General features: G+C 55.2%; 1 protein-coding gene across 1 annotated transcript in view; it reads left to right on the top strand.

The window, feature by feature from the left end:
- The window catches only part of LOC119971445 (mixed lineage kinase domain-like protein), a 93,800-nt gene extending 81,724 nt beyond the window's left edge, over positions 1–12,076 (top strand). Inside the window, 2 exon segments of the mRNA XM_038806982.1 lie at positions 8,701–8,838; positions 11,650–12,076. Coding sequence (XP_038662910.1) covers positions 8,701–8,838; positions 11,650–11,717 — 206 coding nt within the window. The 3' untranslated portion in view covers positions 11,718–12,076.
- The last annotated feature ends 4,094 nt before the right edge of the window (positions 12,077–16,170 follow it).

Raw genomic sequence — 16,170 nt, 5'->3', positions numbered from 1 at the left:
ACCTCACACAGCCCGCTGCAGCTTCCCCGCTCCAAACCCTGCCTCACACAGCCCGCTGCAGCTTCCCCGCTCCAAACCCCGCCTCACACAGCCCGCTGCAGCTTCCCCGCCTCACACAGCCCGCTGCAGCTTCCCCGCTCCAAACCCCGCCTCACACAGCCCGCTGCAGCTTCCCCGCCTCACACAGCCCGCTGCAGCTTCCCCGCTCCAAACCCCGCCTCACACAGCCCGCTGCAGCTTCCCCGCTCCAAACCCCACCTCACACAGCCCGCTGCAGCTTCCCCGCTCCAAACCCCGCCTCACACAGCCCGCTGCAGCTTCCCCGCCTCACACAGCCCGCTGCAGCTTCCCCGCTCCAAACCCCGCCTCACACAGCCCGCTGCAGCTTCCCCGCTCCAAACCCCGCCTCACACAGCCCGCTGCAGCTTCCCCGCCTCACACAGCCCGCTGCAGCTTCCCCGCTCCAAACCCCGCCTCACACAGCCCGCTGCAGCTTCCCCGCTCCAAACCCCGCCTCACACAGCCCGCTGCAGCTTCCCCGCATCACACAGCCCGCTGCAGCTTCCCCGCTCCAAACCCCGCATCACACAGCCCGCTGCAGCTTCCCCGCTCCAAACCCCGCCTCACACAGCCCGCTGCAGCTTCCCCGCCTCACACAGCCCGCTGCAGCTTCCCCGCCTCACACAGCCCGCTGCAGCTTCCCCGCTCCAAACCCCGCCTCACACAGCCCGCTGCAGCTTCCCCGCTCCAAACCCCGCCTCACACAGCCCGCTGCAGCTTCCCCGCATCACACAGCCCGCTGCAGCTTCCCCGCTCCAAACCCCGCATCACACAGCCCGCTGCAGCTTCCCCGCTCCAAACCCCGCCTCACACAGCCCGCTGCAGCTTCCCCGCTCCAAACCCCGCCTCACACAGCCCGCTGCAGCTTCCCCGCTCTAAACCCCGCCTCACACAGCCCGCTGCAGCTTCCCCGCTCTAAACCCCACCTCACACAGCCCGCTGCAGCTTCCCCGCTCCAAACCCCACCTCACACAGCCCGCTGCAGCTTCCCCGCTCCAAACCCCGCCTCACACAGCCCGCTGCAGCTTCCCCGCTTCAAACCCCGCCTCACACAGCCCGCTGCAGCTTCCCCACTCCAAACCCCACCTCACACAGCCCGCTGCAGCTCCCCCACCTCACACAGCCCGCTGCAGCTTCCCCGCTCCAAACCCCGCCTCACACAGCCCGCTGCAGCTTCCCCGCATCACACAGCCCGCTGCAGCTTCCCCGCTCCAAACCCCGCCTCACACAGCCCGCTGCAGCATCACCGCCCCAAACCCCGCCTCACACAGCCCGCTGCAGCTTCCCCGCTCCAAACCCCGCCTCACACAGCCCGCTGCAGCTTCCCCGCATCACACAGCCCGCTGCAGCTTCCCCGTTCCAAACACCGCCTCACACAGCCCGCTGCAGCATCACCGCCCCAAACCCCGCCTCACACAGCCCGCTGCAGCTTCCCCGCCTCACACAGCCCGCTGCAGCTTCCCCGCTCCAAACCCCGCATCACACAGCCCGCTGCAGCTTCTCCGCCTCACACAGCCCGCTGCAGCTTCCCCGCCTCACACAGCCCGCTGCAGCTTCCCCGCCTCACACAGCCCGCTGCAGCTTCCCCGCCTCACACAGCCCGCTCCAAACCCCGCCTCACACAGCCCGCTGCAGCTTCCCCGCTCCAAACCCCGCCTCACACAGCCCGCTGCAGCGTCACCGCTCCAAACCCCACCTCACACAATCCACTGCAGCTTCCCCGCCTCACACAGCCCGCTCCAAACCCCGCCTCACACAGCCCGCTGCAGCTTCCCCGCTCCAAACCCCGCCTCACACAGCCCGCTGCAGCTTCCCCGCTCCAAACCCCGCCTCACACAACCCGCTGCAGCTTCCCCGCCTCACACAATCCACTGCAGCTTCCCCGCTCCAAACCCCACCTCACACAGCCCGTGCATCGTCACCGCTCCAAACCCCGCATCACACAGCCCGCTGCATCGTCACCGCTCCAAACCCCACCTCACACAATCCACTGCAGCTTCCCCGCTCCAAACCCTGCCTCACACAGCCCGCTGCAGCTTCCCCGCTCCGAACCCTGCCTCACACAGCCCGCTGCAGCTTCCCCGCTCCAAACCCCGCCTCACACAGCCCGTTGCAGCTTCCCCGCTCCAAACCCCGCCTCACACAGCCCGCTGCAGCTTTCCCGCTCCAAACCCCGCCTCACACAGCCCGCTGCAGCTTCCCCACTCCAAACCCCACCTCACACAGCCCGCTGCATCGTCACCGCTCCAAACCCCGCCTCACACAGCCCGCTGCAGCTTCCCCGCTCCAAACCCCGCCTCACGCAGCCCGCTGCATCTTCCCCGTCTCACACAGCCCGCTGCAGCTTCCCCACCTCACACAGCCCGCTGCAGCTTCCCCGCTCCAAACTCCGCTTCACACAGCCCGCTGCAGCATCATCGCCCCAAACCCCGCCTCACACAGCCCGCTGCAGCATCACCGCCCCAAACCCCGCCTCACACAGCCCGCTGCATCGTCACCCCTCCAAACCCCGCCTCACACAGCCCGCTGCAGCTTCCCTGCTCCAAACCCCGCCTCACACAGCCCGCTGCAGCTTCCCCGCTCGAAACCCCGCCTCACACAGCCCGCTGCAGCTTCCCCGCCTCACACAGCCCGCTGCAGCTTCCCCACTCCAAACCCCGCCTCACACAGCCCGCTGCAGCTTCCCCGCCTCACACAGCCCGCTGCAGCTTCCCCGCTCCAAACACCGCCTCACACAGCCCGCTGCAGCTTCCCCACCTCACACAGCCCGCTGCAGCTTCCCCGCCTCACACAGCCCGCTGCAGCTTCCCCACTCCAAACCCCGCCTCACACAGCCCGCTGCAGCTTCCCCGCCTCACACAGCCCGCTGCAGCTTCCTGCTCCAAACCCCGCCTCACACAGCCCGCTGCAGCTTCCCCGCTCCAAACCCCGCCTCACACAGCCCGCTGCAGCTTCCCCGCTCCAAACACCGCCTCACACAGCCCGCTGCAGCTCCCCGCCTCACACAGCCCGCTGCAGCTTCCCCGCTCCAAACCCCGCCTCACACAGCCCGCTGCAGCATCACCGCCCCAAACCCCGCCTCACACAGCCCGCTGCAGCTTCCCCGCCTCACACAGCCCGCTGCAGCTTCCCCGCTCGAAACCCCGCCTCACACAGCCTGCTGCAGCTTCCCCGCCTCACACAGCCCGCTGCAGCTTCCCCACTCCAAACCCCGCCTCACACAGCCTGCTGCAGCTTCCCCGCCTCACACAGCCCGCTGCAGCTTCCCCGCCTCACACAGCCCGCTGCAGCTTCCCCGCCTCACACAGCCCGCTGCAGCTTCCCCGCTCCAAACCCCGCCTCACACAGCCCGCTGCAGCATCACCCGCCCCAAACCCCGCCTCACACAGCCTGCTGCAGCTTCCCCGCATCACACAGCCCGCTGTGTTATGCTTCTTGAAAGAATGCTCGAAGTCGTCTTTAGGTTAAGGATGATTTATTGTGTCCCACAATAAATTACAGATTACACTTGAGAAAAGGCTGCTCTTCAATGTTCTGCAACTAGGCCCCAAACAGACTAGCACCCTTCAGTTACTTGCACCTCTTGCCACTCCAACCCCTCCGGTTTCAAGTGGCGGAGGCGGGCCTTCGGCGTTCCTTTTATGGGTGTCCCCGCGCTGCCCCCTGGTGAATCAGGCGAGGATCACCACACGCTGCAGCTTTCCCGCTCCAAACCCCGCCTCACACAGCCCGCTGCAGCATCACCGCCCCAAACCCCGCCTCACACAGCCCGCTGCAGCTTCCCCGCTCCAAACCCCGCCTCACACAGCCCGCTGCAGCTTCCCCGACTCACACAGCCCGCTGCAGCATCACCGCCCCAAACCCCGCCTCACACAGCCCGCTGCAGCATCACCGCCCCAAACCCCGCCTCACACAGCCCGCTGCATCGTCACCGCTCCAAACCCCACCTCACACAATCCACTGCAGCTTCCCCGCTCCAAACTCTGCCTCACACAGCCCGCTGCAGCTTCCCCGCTCCGAACCCTGCCTCACACAGCCCGCTGCAGCTTCCCCGCTCCAAACCCCGCCTCACACAGCCCGCTGCAGCATCACCGCCCCAAACCCCGCCTCACACAGCCCGCTGCAGCATCACCGCCCCAAACCCCGCCTCACACAGCCCGCTGCATCGTCACCCCTCCAAACCCCGCCTCACACAGCCCGCTGCAGCGTCACTGCTCCAAACTCGGCCTCACACAGCCCGCTGTAGCTTCCCCGCCTGAAACCCCGCCTCACACAGCCCGCTGCAGCTTCCCCGCCTCACACAGCCCGCTGCAGCTTCCCCGCTCCAAACCCCGCCTCACACAGCCCGCTGCAGCTTCCCCGCTCCAAACCCCGCCTCACACAGCCCGCTGCAGCTTCCCCGCCTCACACAGCCCGCTGCAGCTTCCCCGCTCCAAACCCCGCCTCACACAGCCCGCTGCAGCTTCCCCGCCTCACACAGCCCGCTGCAGCTTCCCCGCCTCACACAGCCAGCTGCAGCTTCCCCGCTCCAAACCCCGCCTCACACAGCCCGCTGCAGCTTCCCCGCCTCACACAGCCCGCTGCAGCTTCCCCGCTCCAAACCCCGCCTCACACAGCCCGCTGCAGCTTCCCCACCTCACACAGCCCGCTGCAGCTTCCCCGCTCCAAACCCCGCCTCACACAGCCCGCTGCAGCTTCCCCGCTCCAAACCCCGCCTCACACAGCCCGCTGCAGCGTCACCGCTCCAAACCCCACCTCACACAATCCACTGCAGCTTCCCCGCTCCAAACCCCGCCTCACACAACCCGCTGCAGCTTCCCCGCCTCACACAATCCACTGCAGCTTCCCCGCTCCAAACCCCACCTCACACAGCCCGTGCATTGTCACCGCTCCAAACCCCGCATCACACAGCCCGCTGCATCGTCACCGCTCCAAACCCCACCTCACACAATCCACTGCAGCTTCCCCGCTCCAAACCCTGCCTCACACAGCCCGCTGCAGCTTCCCCGCTCCGAACCCTGCCTCACACAGCCCGCTGCAGCTTCCCCGCTCCAAACCCCGCCTCACACAGCCCGCTGCAGCTTCCCCGCTCCAAACCCCGCCTCACACAGCCCGCTGCAGCTTTCCCGCTCCAAACCCCGCCTCACACTGCCCGCTGCAGCTTCCCCACTCCAAACCCCACCTCACACAGCCCGCTGCATCGTCACTGCTCCAAACCCCGCCTCACACAGCCCGCTGCAGCTTCCCCGCTCCAAACCCCGCCTCACGCAGCCCGCTGCATCTTCCCCGTCTCACACAGCCCGCTGCAGCTTCCCCGCCTCACACAGCCCGCTGCAGCTTCCCCGCTCCAAACTCCGCTTCACACAGCCCGCTGCAGCATCATCGCCCCAAACCCCGCCTCACACAGCCCGCTGCAGCATCACCGCCCCAAACCCCGCCTCACACAGCCCGCTGCATCGTCACCCCTCCAAACCCCGCCTCACACAGCCCGCTGCAGCTTCCCTGCTCCAAACCCCGCCTCACACAGCCCGCTGCAGCTTCCCCGCTCGAAACCCCGCCTCACACAGCCCGCTGCAGCTTCCCCACTCCAAACCCCGCCTCACACAGCCCGCTGCAGCTTCCCCGCCTCACACAGCCCGCTGCAGCTTCCCCGCTCCAAACCCCGCCTCACACAGCCCGCTGCAGCTTCCCCGCCCCAAACCCCGCCTCACACAGCCTGCTGCAGCTTCCCCGCCTCACACAGCCCGCTGCAGCTTCCCCGCTCCAAACCCCGCCTCACACAGCCCGCTGCAGCATCACCGCCCCAAACCCCGCCTCACACAGCCCGCTGCAGCTTCCCCGCTCCAAACCCCGCCTCACACAGCCCGCTGCAGCTTCCCCGACTCACACAGCCCGCTGCAGCATCACCGCCCCAAACCCCGCCTCACACAGCCCGCTGCATCGTCACCGCTCCAAACCCCACCTCACACAATCCACTGCAGCTTCCCCGCTCCAAACCCTGCCTCACACAGCCCGCTGCAGCTTCCCCGCTCCGAACCCTGCCTCACACAGCCCGCTGCAGCTTCCCCGCTCCAAACCCCGCCTCACACAGCCCGCTGCAGCATCACCGCCCCAAACCCCGCCTCACACAGCCCGCTGCAGCATCACCGCCCCAAACCCCGCCTCACACAGCCCGCTGCATCGTCACCCCTCCAAACCCCGCCTCACACAGCCCGCTGCAGCGTCACTGCTCCAAACTCGGCCTCACACAGCCCGCTGTAGCTTCCCCGCTCGAAACCCCGCCTCACACAGCCCGCTGCAGCTTCCCCGCCTCACACAGCCCGCTGCAGCTTCCCCGCCTCACACAGCCCGCTGCAGCTTCCCCGCTCCAAACCCCGCCTCACACAGCCCGCTGCAGCTTCCCCGCTCCAAACCCCGCCTCACACAGCCCGCTGCAGCGTCACCGCTCCAAACCCCACCTCACACAATCCACTGCAGCTTCCCCGCTCCAAACCCCGCCTCACACAACCCGCTGCAGCTTCCCCGCCTCACACAGCCCGCTGCAGCTTCCCCGCTCCAAACCCCGCCTCACACAGCCCGCTGCAGCTTCCCCGCCTCACACAGCCCGCTGCAGCTTCCCCGCTCCAAACCCCGCCTCACACAGCCCGCTGCAGCTTCCCCGCTCCAAACCCCGCCTCACACAGCCCGCTGCAGCTTCCCCGCTCCAAACCCCGCCTCACACAGCCCGCTGCAGCTTCCCCGCCTCACACAGCCCGCTGCATCGTCACCGCTTCAAACAAACCCCGCCAACAGCGCGCGTCCACCGGGGAGGGAGGGAGAGACCCTCACACTGAGACCCCCCACCAAAAGAAATAGCGGCTGCACTGCGCATGCGCACACGAACATCGGCGCTTGCGCAAAAGAGACGAGCATGCGCATAGTTCTGCGCATGCGCGCCGACGATCGTGCACGCATGCGCAATGCGGCCGGATTTTGTTTTCATGCTCGCGGCCGTTTTAATGGCTACTTGCAGCCGGCATTATTAAAAGTGGGGATTTGAGCACGGTGGCCTAGTGGTTAGCACAACCGTCTCACGGCACTGAGGTCCCAGGTTCGATCCCGGCTCTGGGTCACTGTCCGTGTGGAGTTTGCACATTCTCCCCGTGTCTGCGTGGGTTTCGCCCCCACAACCTAAAAATGTGCAGAGTAGGTGGATTGGCCACACTAAATTGCCCCTTAATTGGAAAAAATAATTGGGTAATCTAAATTTTTAAAAAAGCGGGGATTTGCGCGATCAGGGGCGCCGCGGACAACGTCTCCGCGACCCTCCCGACACCCGCCCGCGACCCACCTGCGGGTCGCGTCCCCGAGTTTGAAGATCTACAAGGCACAAGTCAGAAGTGTGATGGAACACTCTCCAATTGCCTGGATGAGTGCAGCTCAACAACACTCAGAGCTCAACACCATCTAGGACAAAACAGCTCACTTGATTGGCACAGCATCTGCAAACATCCATTTTGTCCACCATCAACACACAGTAGCAGCAATGTGTACCATCTATGAGAGGCACTGCAGGAACTCACTTTGGCTCCTTAGGCAGCATCTTCCAAAACCACTACCGCCTGGAAGGACAAGGGCGGCAGACACATGGGAACACCACCAGTTGGAAGGTTTCCTCCAAGCCATTCATCATCCTGACTTGGAAATATATTGCTGTCCTTCACTGTCGCTGGGTCAAAATTTTGGAACTCTCTCCCTAACAGCATAGTGTGTGTACTTACACCACATGGCCTGCAGCGGTTCAAGATGGCAACTCACCATCCACCTTTTCAAGTGCAATTAGGGATGAGCAATAAATGCTAGCCTAGATAACAAAGCCCACATCCCTTGAATTAACAAAAGAATAGTTATTTCCATGTAGTTTCTCTGCCTTGTGGATTCCAGCCCTGAAAGTCATTCCAGCCCCCAAGTTGTGAAATCCAGAGCTCAAGCTTATGCTGTCAGTGACACTTCCTGCAGGTGCATTTGTCTGGGATATATGATGGGTCTATGACTTCCCACATTCCACAGGATACAATTCCACATGGCCGAGCTGACTGCTATAACTTAACTTTTAGAAACTACTTTTTGTCCTTTGCCTCCCTGGTAACCCGGAGACGGACCTTATTAATGTGGAGAGACTCGAAGCCCCCGAGTGTAGAGACCTGGGTTAGTGACATGGCTGGGTTTCTCAGTCTTGAGAAAATAAAATTTGCCTTAAGAGGGTCAATGTTGGGGTTCTCTCGGAGGTGGCAGCCGTTCGTCGACAAAACTCTGCTAGAAACTGGATCAAGCTAGCCACCGAATTAACTAAATACAGCTGGCCTCTCTTCGGGAGCCTGTTTATCCCTGCTTAAGGCTGGATTCAGAAATTTAAACTTAACTAGTAATTTTTTGTAAAATGCTAATTGCAAACTCCCTCATTCACCAAACTCCCAGCTGCTCACTCTGTAAAGCTGCCCCTCTTCAGAAACTTCATTGAGCATGAGGTTAGAGTGGTCTCAGGGCAGATTCATGCTAAGTGTAGATAAGGAGCATGGTATTATTGAAATGCAGTCAACAGCCTCTACGTTATATTGAGACATGAGAAGTGGCTTAAAGTCCATCATTATTCTTGAGCAGATTGTAACGACGAAGAAATCCACCAAAAGGTCTGTGAAAAAGTGCAAGAGCCTCTGCCCAGCGACTGTCCCAACGACCTGCGAGAGCTCATTGATGAATGTCGTACCTACGACCCATTTGAACGACCTAAAGCTGGAGGTAAGTGGTGCTTTTACAGCTAAGGCAGTGAACAGGCAGTTCAGCTAAACTGCAGACAACATATTGATTTTGTTCTGCTCGCGCACTGTAAGGGTGTATGTACAGATCCACTTTCCACAGCAGGGAGTAACTATAGCAGAGATCTAGAGTCCATCTCCTGTATGGCTCTCCTGACATAATAACAGATGCAGACTGGTGTTTGGGGGGGTGGGGGGGGGGGGGGGGGTGTTTGGGCAGGGGGGGGGGGTGTTTGGGGGGGGGGGGGTTGCCACCTTGGTTTGCCAACTCTCCAGGATTGTCCTGGAGTCTCCAAAAATTAACGATTAATCTTCGAAACGCAGCTGTCGGTAATCTGGGAGTTCATTTAAAAAATATTAGAGCCCAGGAGAAAGGCTGCTTTACCGGTAGACAAGAATCCTCAAAGCCAGTAAGAATGTGAAGACATTGGAGAGGAAAAGATTCAAGAAACTAGTTCCTGGATGAAGAGCTTAAGTTGCATAGAAATATTGGAGAAACTGGGACTGTACTCATTAGGCAGAGTTGAGGGGAGATTTGAAAGACGTGTTCAAAATCATGGGTCTGGACAGAGCAGATAGAGAGAAACTGTTCTCATTCATGGAAGGATCGAGAAATAGAAAGCACACATTTAAAGCAATTGGTAAATGCAGCAATGACAATATGAGAAAAACCTTTTTACACAGTGAATGGTTAGGATCTGGAATGCATTGCCTGAGAGGATGCCCAACCCAGTATTCAAGCTCAGATTGCTTCTTAGTTTCCATGAGGTATGGCATATGGTGTGAGGGGCTTTGTCTGATTCCGAACAGGAACTCACCAAGGCTCCTGAGGCAGCACCTTCCAAACTCCATGACCATTACCACCTAGAAGGACAAGGGCAGCAGATACATGGGAGCACCACCACCTGGAAGTTCCCCTCCAAGTCACTTATCATCCTGACTTGGAAATATAGCTGTTCCTTCACTGTCACTGGGTCAAAATCCTCGAACTTCCTCCCTATCAGCACTGTGGGTGTCTCTGCACCATATGGACTGCAGTGGTTCAAGAAGACAGCTTACCACCTGTGGTAGTATGACTAGAGGTACTACGGTACCTAGCAATGCCGAGACACCATTGGTGGAGAAGGCTCGCTGCTCATTGGCCCAATGGTATGTAACACTAGTCACCCATTGGTTAGAATTGTAAGGTAGCTCCGCCCAGTAAGGCGGGTTATAAGAGCCAGTGTATCCCCCACAGCTTCCTTTCTGTACCTGAGTTGCTGGGGGAAACATCTTGTCTATTAAAGCCTTCAGTTCGGACTACAACCTCGATTCTGTGGTTATTGATAGTGCATCACCACCACCTTCTGAAGAGCAGTTAGTGATGGGCAATAAATGCTGGCCTACCCAGCGAAGCCTGCATCCCATAAAAATTATTTTTTTTTAAATGGGTGTTTTAAATTATTTATGGGATTTGAGTGTTGCTGACAAAGCCAACATTTTTTCCCCATCTCTAATTGACTTGGTTGTGGTAAGCTGCCTTCTCAAACAACTGCAGTCCATGTGGTGCAGGTACATCAACAGTGCTGTTAGGAAGTTCAAGGACTTAGACCCAACGACAATGAAGTAACGGGGATATACTTCCAAATCAAGGTGGGGCATAACTTTGAAGTAGAATTTGCAGATGGTGGTACTCTCAGGTAGATGTTGTGAGTTTGGAACGTGCTGGTGAAGTGCCTAAGCAAATTGCAGGATTGTAAATAGCGCAGTGTTACCACTGTGGGTCAATGGTGGAAGGAGTGAATGTTTAATGGGGTTCCAATCAAGTGAGTTGCTTTGTTCTGCATGGTGTTGAGCTTATGAGTGCAGTTGGATCTTCACTTACCCAAGCAAGGGGACAGTATTCCATTATAACCCTAACTTGTGCCGTGTGGTTGGTGAAAAGAAGTTGGAGAGGTGAGTTTGCTGCAGAATTCTCAGCTTCTGGCCTTCTCTTACAGCCACAGTATTTATATGGCTGGTCCAGTTCCTTTTCTCCTCAATGGTAACTCTCAAAATGTTGACAGTGGAAGATTCAACAATTGTCATGCCATTGAACATCAAGGGAATATGGTTAGATTTTCTTGTTGGAGCTAGCCATGGTATTTGTGGCACCTGTGTGGCATGAATGTTATTTGATGCTTGGCAGCCCAAACCTGAATATTGTCCAGGTCTAGTTGCATGCGGGCACAGACTTCTTCAGTGTCTGAGGAATCACAAAATGGTACTAATACTCACTAGTGCTCTAGTTCCGCCAAAGCCACTTGGTTCTTGGCCTCATTAGAGCCTTGGTTTGAATATAGACAAAAGAGCGGAACTCAAAAGACGAGGTAAAAGTAGCTGCCCTTGACATCAAGGCAGCATTTGACTAAGTGTGGTATTCAAGAGCCCTCATGAAATTGAACATTGTGCTATCATTAGCAAACATCCCCACATGTAGCCTTATGATGAAGGGAAGGTCATTAATGGAGCAGTAAAGATGGTTGGGTGGAGTATACTATACAGTGAGTGAGTGAAACCCCTGACTATTTCTCATGTCTTGTTGCTGGCACACAACAGCAATGTTTCCTTTAAGCTGCATGTGTGCGCACCTATACAAGAATTATGAAGATACCACCAGAGACCATGCACAAGCTCTCCACTTTCAGATATTGGCATGTGCGTGTGGCCGTAAAAAAGATAAAGGTATCACACACTAAAATAGGAGTGCAACAAAGAAAGTTTAAAGGGGTCATTGAACAGTATGTAAGGCATCCTCTCTTTCTTTCTTTTTCAGCTATTGTCGACAGGCTGAAGAACATTCTGAACAGAATCTCCACGGTAACCAACGAATCATGGGACTAAATCCTACTACCCCACCTGACCCCCATGCTCCGCAATTAATGGCAGCCAGTTCCAGACCATTACATTCGGACAGGCATCAAGTAAACTCATTCAGAATCTGGCTTTGCAGCGTGTTTATAGATTATCTGTGACTTCTCTCCCACATATCCATTAAAGATGCAGCAGAAGTTACCCATTTGCAATAAAATGCTTCCCACTCTCCAACTGTCTAAACTGTCCATACGATTAATTTCCTTTCTGTTCACAGATCGGTGTTTTCACAGGTACCTGCGTTATCCGTTGGGCCTGAACCACTGAGCAATGCAGAGCACAATCATTAGTTGTTTGTCTTATCTAAATAAATCATCTCAACCTCTCAATTAGTTTCCACTCTGTAACGTTTTAAAATCAATTTAGAGTACCCAATATTTTTTTTCCAATTAGGAGGCATCCCAGCTGTAGCACTGAAGACTTTGTGGGCAAACTGTTCCAGTGCAGATATAACACAGGCATATAACCAAAAATTTGGAAAATTTCCCAAGAATGGTCTCTCCACAAAAAGCAGGACAAATTGAATCCAACCAATTGCCACCTCAATCTATTCATCAGTAAAATGATGGAAGGTATTATCGACAGTGCAACCCAGCAGCAATTATTCAGCCAGTCTGTTTGGGTTCCACCATGGCCATATGGCTCCTGACCTCATTAGAGCCTTAGTTTGAATATGGACAAAAGAGCCGAACTCAGGCGGTGAGGTGAGAGTAGCTGTCCATGACATCAAGGCAGCATTGGACTGAGTGTGGCATCAAGGATGCCTCGCCAAACTAAAATCAGTGACAGTCAAGGGAAAAGGACTGATCACTGGTTCGAGTCTTACCTAGTAAAATAAAAAGATGGTTGTGGTTATTGGAGGCCAATCATCGTAGTCCCAAGACATTGTTGCAGGAATCCCTCCATAATAAGGCCAGAAGTGGGGAGGTTCGCTGATAATTGCAGAGTTCAGTACCATTTGTGATTGCTCAGTCACTGGAGAAATCTGCATTCATATTCAGCAAGACCTGGACAACATTTAGGCTTGGGCTGTAAGTGGTAAGTAACTTTCACGCCACACAAGTGCCAGACAACGGTCATCAGCAACAAAAGACATTCTTAACAGCTCTCCTTGACATTCATTGGTATTAACATTGCTGAATTCTCCACAGTCAGTATCCTGGGGGTTACCATTGACAAAAAGCTGAACTGAACTAGCCACATAAATACTGTGGCTACAACTGCAAGTCACAGGATGGGGGTTCTGGGGTGAGTAACTCACCCTGGCTCCCCAAAACCTGTCCACCTCTACAGGCATGAGTATGGTGGAATACCCTGTCCGCTTGCCTAAAGGAGTATGGCTCCAACAGCTCCACCCTCCACCACCTGAAATATTTATACCCTCCACCACCAACACACAGAGGCAACTTTGTGTGTTCGAATCATAGAATCCCTATAGTGCAGAAGGAGGCCTTTTGGCCCATCAAGTCTGCACCGATCCTCTGAAAGAGTACCCTATCTAGGCACAGTCCCCCACCCTATCCCCACAACCCTGCCTAACCTGCATATCTTGGGACACTAAGGGACAATAGGATGGCCAATCAACCTGACCTGCACATCTTTGGATTGTAGGAGGAAACTCATGCAGAGACGGGAAGAACGTGCAAACTCCACACAGGCAGTCATCCATGGCCAGAATGGAACCTGGGTCCCTGGTGCTATGACACAACAGTGCTAACCACTGAGCCAGCATGCCGCCATCTACAAGTTGCACTGCAGCAATTCACCAAGGCTCTTTTGACAGTATCTTCCAAACCCATGCCCTCTATCACATAGAAGGACAAGGGCAGCAAAAACATGGGTACGCTGCCACATGCAAGTTTGCTACACGCCATACCGACTTGGAACTATATTTCCCTGTTCCTTCACTGTCGCTGGGTCAAAATCCTGGAACTCTCTTTCGAATAGTACCGTGCGTGTACTCTCAACGTGGACTGCAGTGGTTCAAGAAAGGCAGCTGACCACCACTTCTTCAAGGACAATTAGGATGGACAACAAATTCTGGGTTTGCCAGCGATACATCTCAAGAAAGAATAAAATAAACTTGCATACAGATATCCATTATTCTACATAGAAACACTTGATTCGCTTGGATTAGTTTTCAGCCTGTGACAGATTCCCAAATCTGAAGCATTGGTTCCAAAACAGAATGGGAAAGAATAACGGGTTTGGAAAGTAAAAAGAATTGACTGTCTAAAAAGCCAGTCTCTAATCTTCTGTTAGCTTGGTTGGGGCTCATGTTAGTTTGTTTTTATTCGCGGAGCCACCCCACTCTGAGGAGATACTTGTGGTGCAAGTGTAAGTTATTACCAAAATGAACCAGATTATGATTTTGTTTGTGTTTTTATTTTAGTTTAAATGGATTATGTCTGCAATAATCGGGCCTAATTATTGGGTAGCAGCAGGTCCTGGTAACATTGGGTTAGCCCCTGTCAACTTACTGGTTGTAATAACCTTCACCAAGGGCGACGCAGTGGTTAGCATTGTGCCGAGGACCCGGGTTTGCCCCCCGGTCCCCCATCACTGTCCGTGTGGAGTTTACACATTACCCAAAGATGTGCAAGGTAGGTGGATAGCCCATGCTAAATTGCCCCTTAATTGGAAAAATTAAAAAAGAAAAAAAAAAAGTTACCCCTCACGAGACCCACATTGATCTTCCCCCATGGGACTCGTGAAATACGAGCTCTCCTGCTAGTGGACGGAGGCCCATCAACTGGGGCTCGTAGAAAACGCCTCATGTTAACCAGCCCAGACTGGGACCAGCTAGAACGATAACCCTGTTTTGACCTTGGAGCTGTTAGCCGCATTGTGACCTTTACTTTTGTTGTCAAATTCAACTTCTTTTGGATTTACCTTCTCGGGGCTCCTGAGCTTTTATACTGGCCCACTCAAAAATAAATCTCGCTGGAAACCTTTGGACTGGACATGTATCCAAAACTCTAAAACTTGATCATGAAGTATCAGAGTGCATCTAACTGAAACAACAAAATATTATTTCTGCAAAATATTGCACATCCACCTTTAAATCCAGCTTCACTTGAATCTCCCGCCTCCGTGCTTGGGATGCTAACTCCTCACAACTCACTCACTTTATGCCAAGCTTTTTACGTGAGGCTTGAAGGTGAATGTCAAAGGGAGCATCATGGCTGAACCCAATGTTATTCTCACAGTAAGGCTTACACGCAAAGAGTCTCTAGCCAGGATGAGGAGCACTCGGATTAATTGTAGAAAGTTTACCACCAAAATGTTGAAATCAGGCTCTCAGACCAGTAATTGAACCAATGACTTTCCTTGTCCGTGTTGTTCAGTTCCACATCAGGCAATGAACATATCAGGGGCGCCAGACTAGGCTGTAGTTGAGTGCTGCATTTTTATCCATCCAAGAGATGTGGGTATAGCTGGCAAGGTCAGCATTTATGGCTCATGATAACTTCCCTGGAGAAGATTCAACCGCTGCAGTCCATGTGCTGTTAATACACCCACAGTGCTGTTAGGAAGGGAGAGCTTGGTACATGACCCAGCGACAGTGAAGGAACGGTGATGTATTTCCAAGTCAGGATAGTGAGTGATTTGGAGGGGATTTGGAAGATGCTGTCAATGAAGCCTTGGTGAGGTGTTTTAGTGTATCTTGTAGATCATTGAATGACTCTAGTGCAGACAGAGGCCATTCAGCCTACACCGACCCTCTGATAGAGCACTCTACCTAGGTCCACTCCCCTGCCCACTGCGCCATATCCCTGCACATTCCTGGACACAAAGGGACAATTTAACATGGCAAATCCACAATAGTACACAAGCTGCCACCGTATGTCATGGTGGACCGAGTAAGTATTTAAGGTGGTGGATGGGGTGCCGATCAAGTATGCTTCTTTGCCCTGGATGGTATTGAGTTTTTGGAGTGTTGTTGGAGCTGCACTCATCCAAGCAAGTGGAGAGTATTCCATCACATTCCTGACTTGTGCTTTGTACTTGATGAAAAGAAGTTGGGGTTCCAGGAGCCACATCAGTTACTGCAAAAGTCCCAGCCCATGATCTGCTCCTGCAGCAATAGTACACATGTGGCCTCTCTAGTGCAGTTAGTGGTGACCCCTAGGATGTTTATGTGAGAGATTTGACGATGATAATGCTGTTGGATGTCACAGGTATGGAAATGGTCATTGCCTGGCATTGGTGTGATGCGAATGTTACTTGCCACTCATCAGCTCAAATCGGAATGTTTTTCAAGTTTTGCTACTTGCCTGCAAAGGCTCTGGGTGCATTTAAATAGCTGTCAGCTTCATTGGTCGTGTTCTGGCATGCTGTTTAGAAAGAGCCAGAAACTAAGGCCCACCTGTCCCATCCCAGCCCTCAACTGAAAGCAACCAACCCAAGTTACTGGAGAGGC

This window comes from Scyliorhinus canicula, chromosome 9 (genome assembly GCF_902713615.1).
Source record: "Scyliorhinus canicula chromosome 9, sScyCan1.1, whole genome shotgun sequence".
NCBI lineage: Eukaryota > Metazoa > Chordata > Chondrichthyes > Carcharhiniformes > Scyliorhinidae > Scyliorhinus > Scyliorhinus canicula.
The sequence above is the reverse complement of the archived record's forward strand: the minus strand, read 5'-3'. Positions and strand labels throughout refer to the sequence as shown.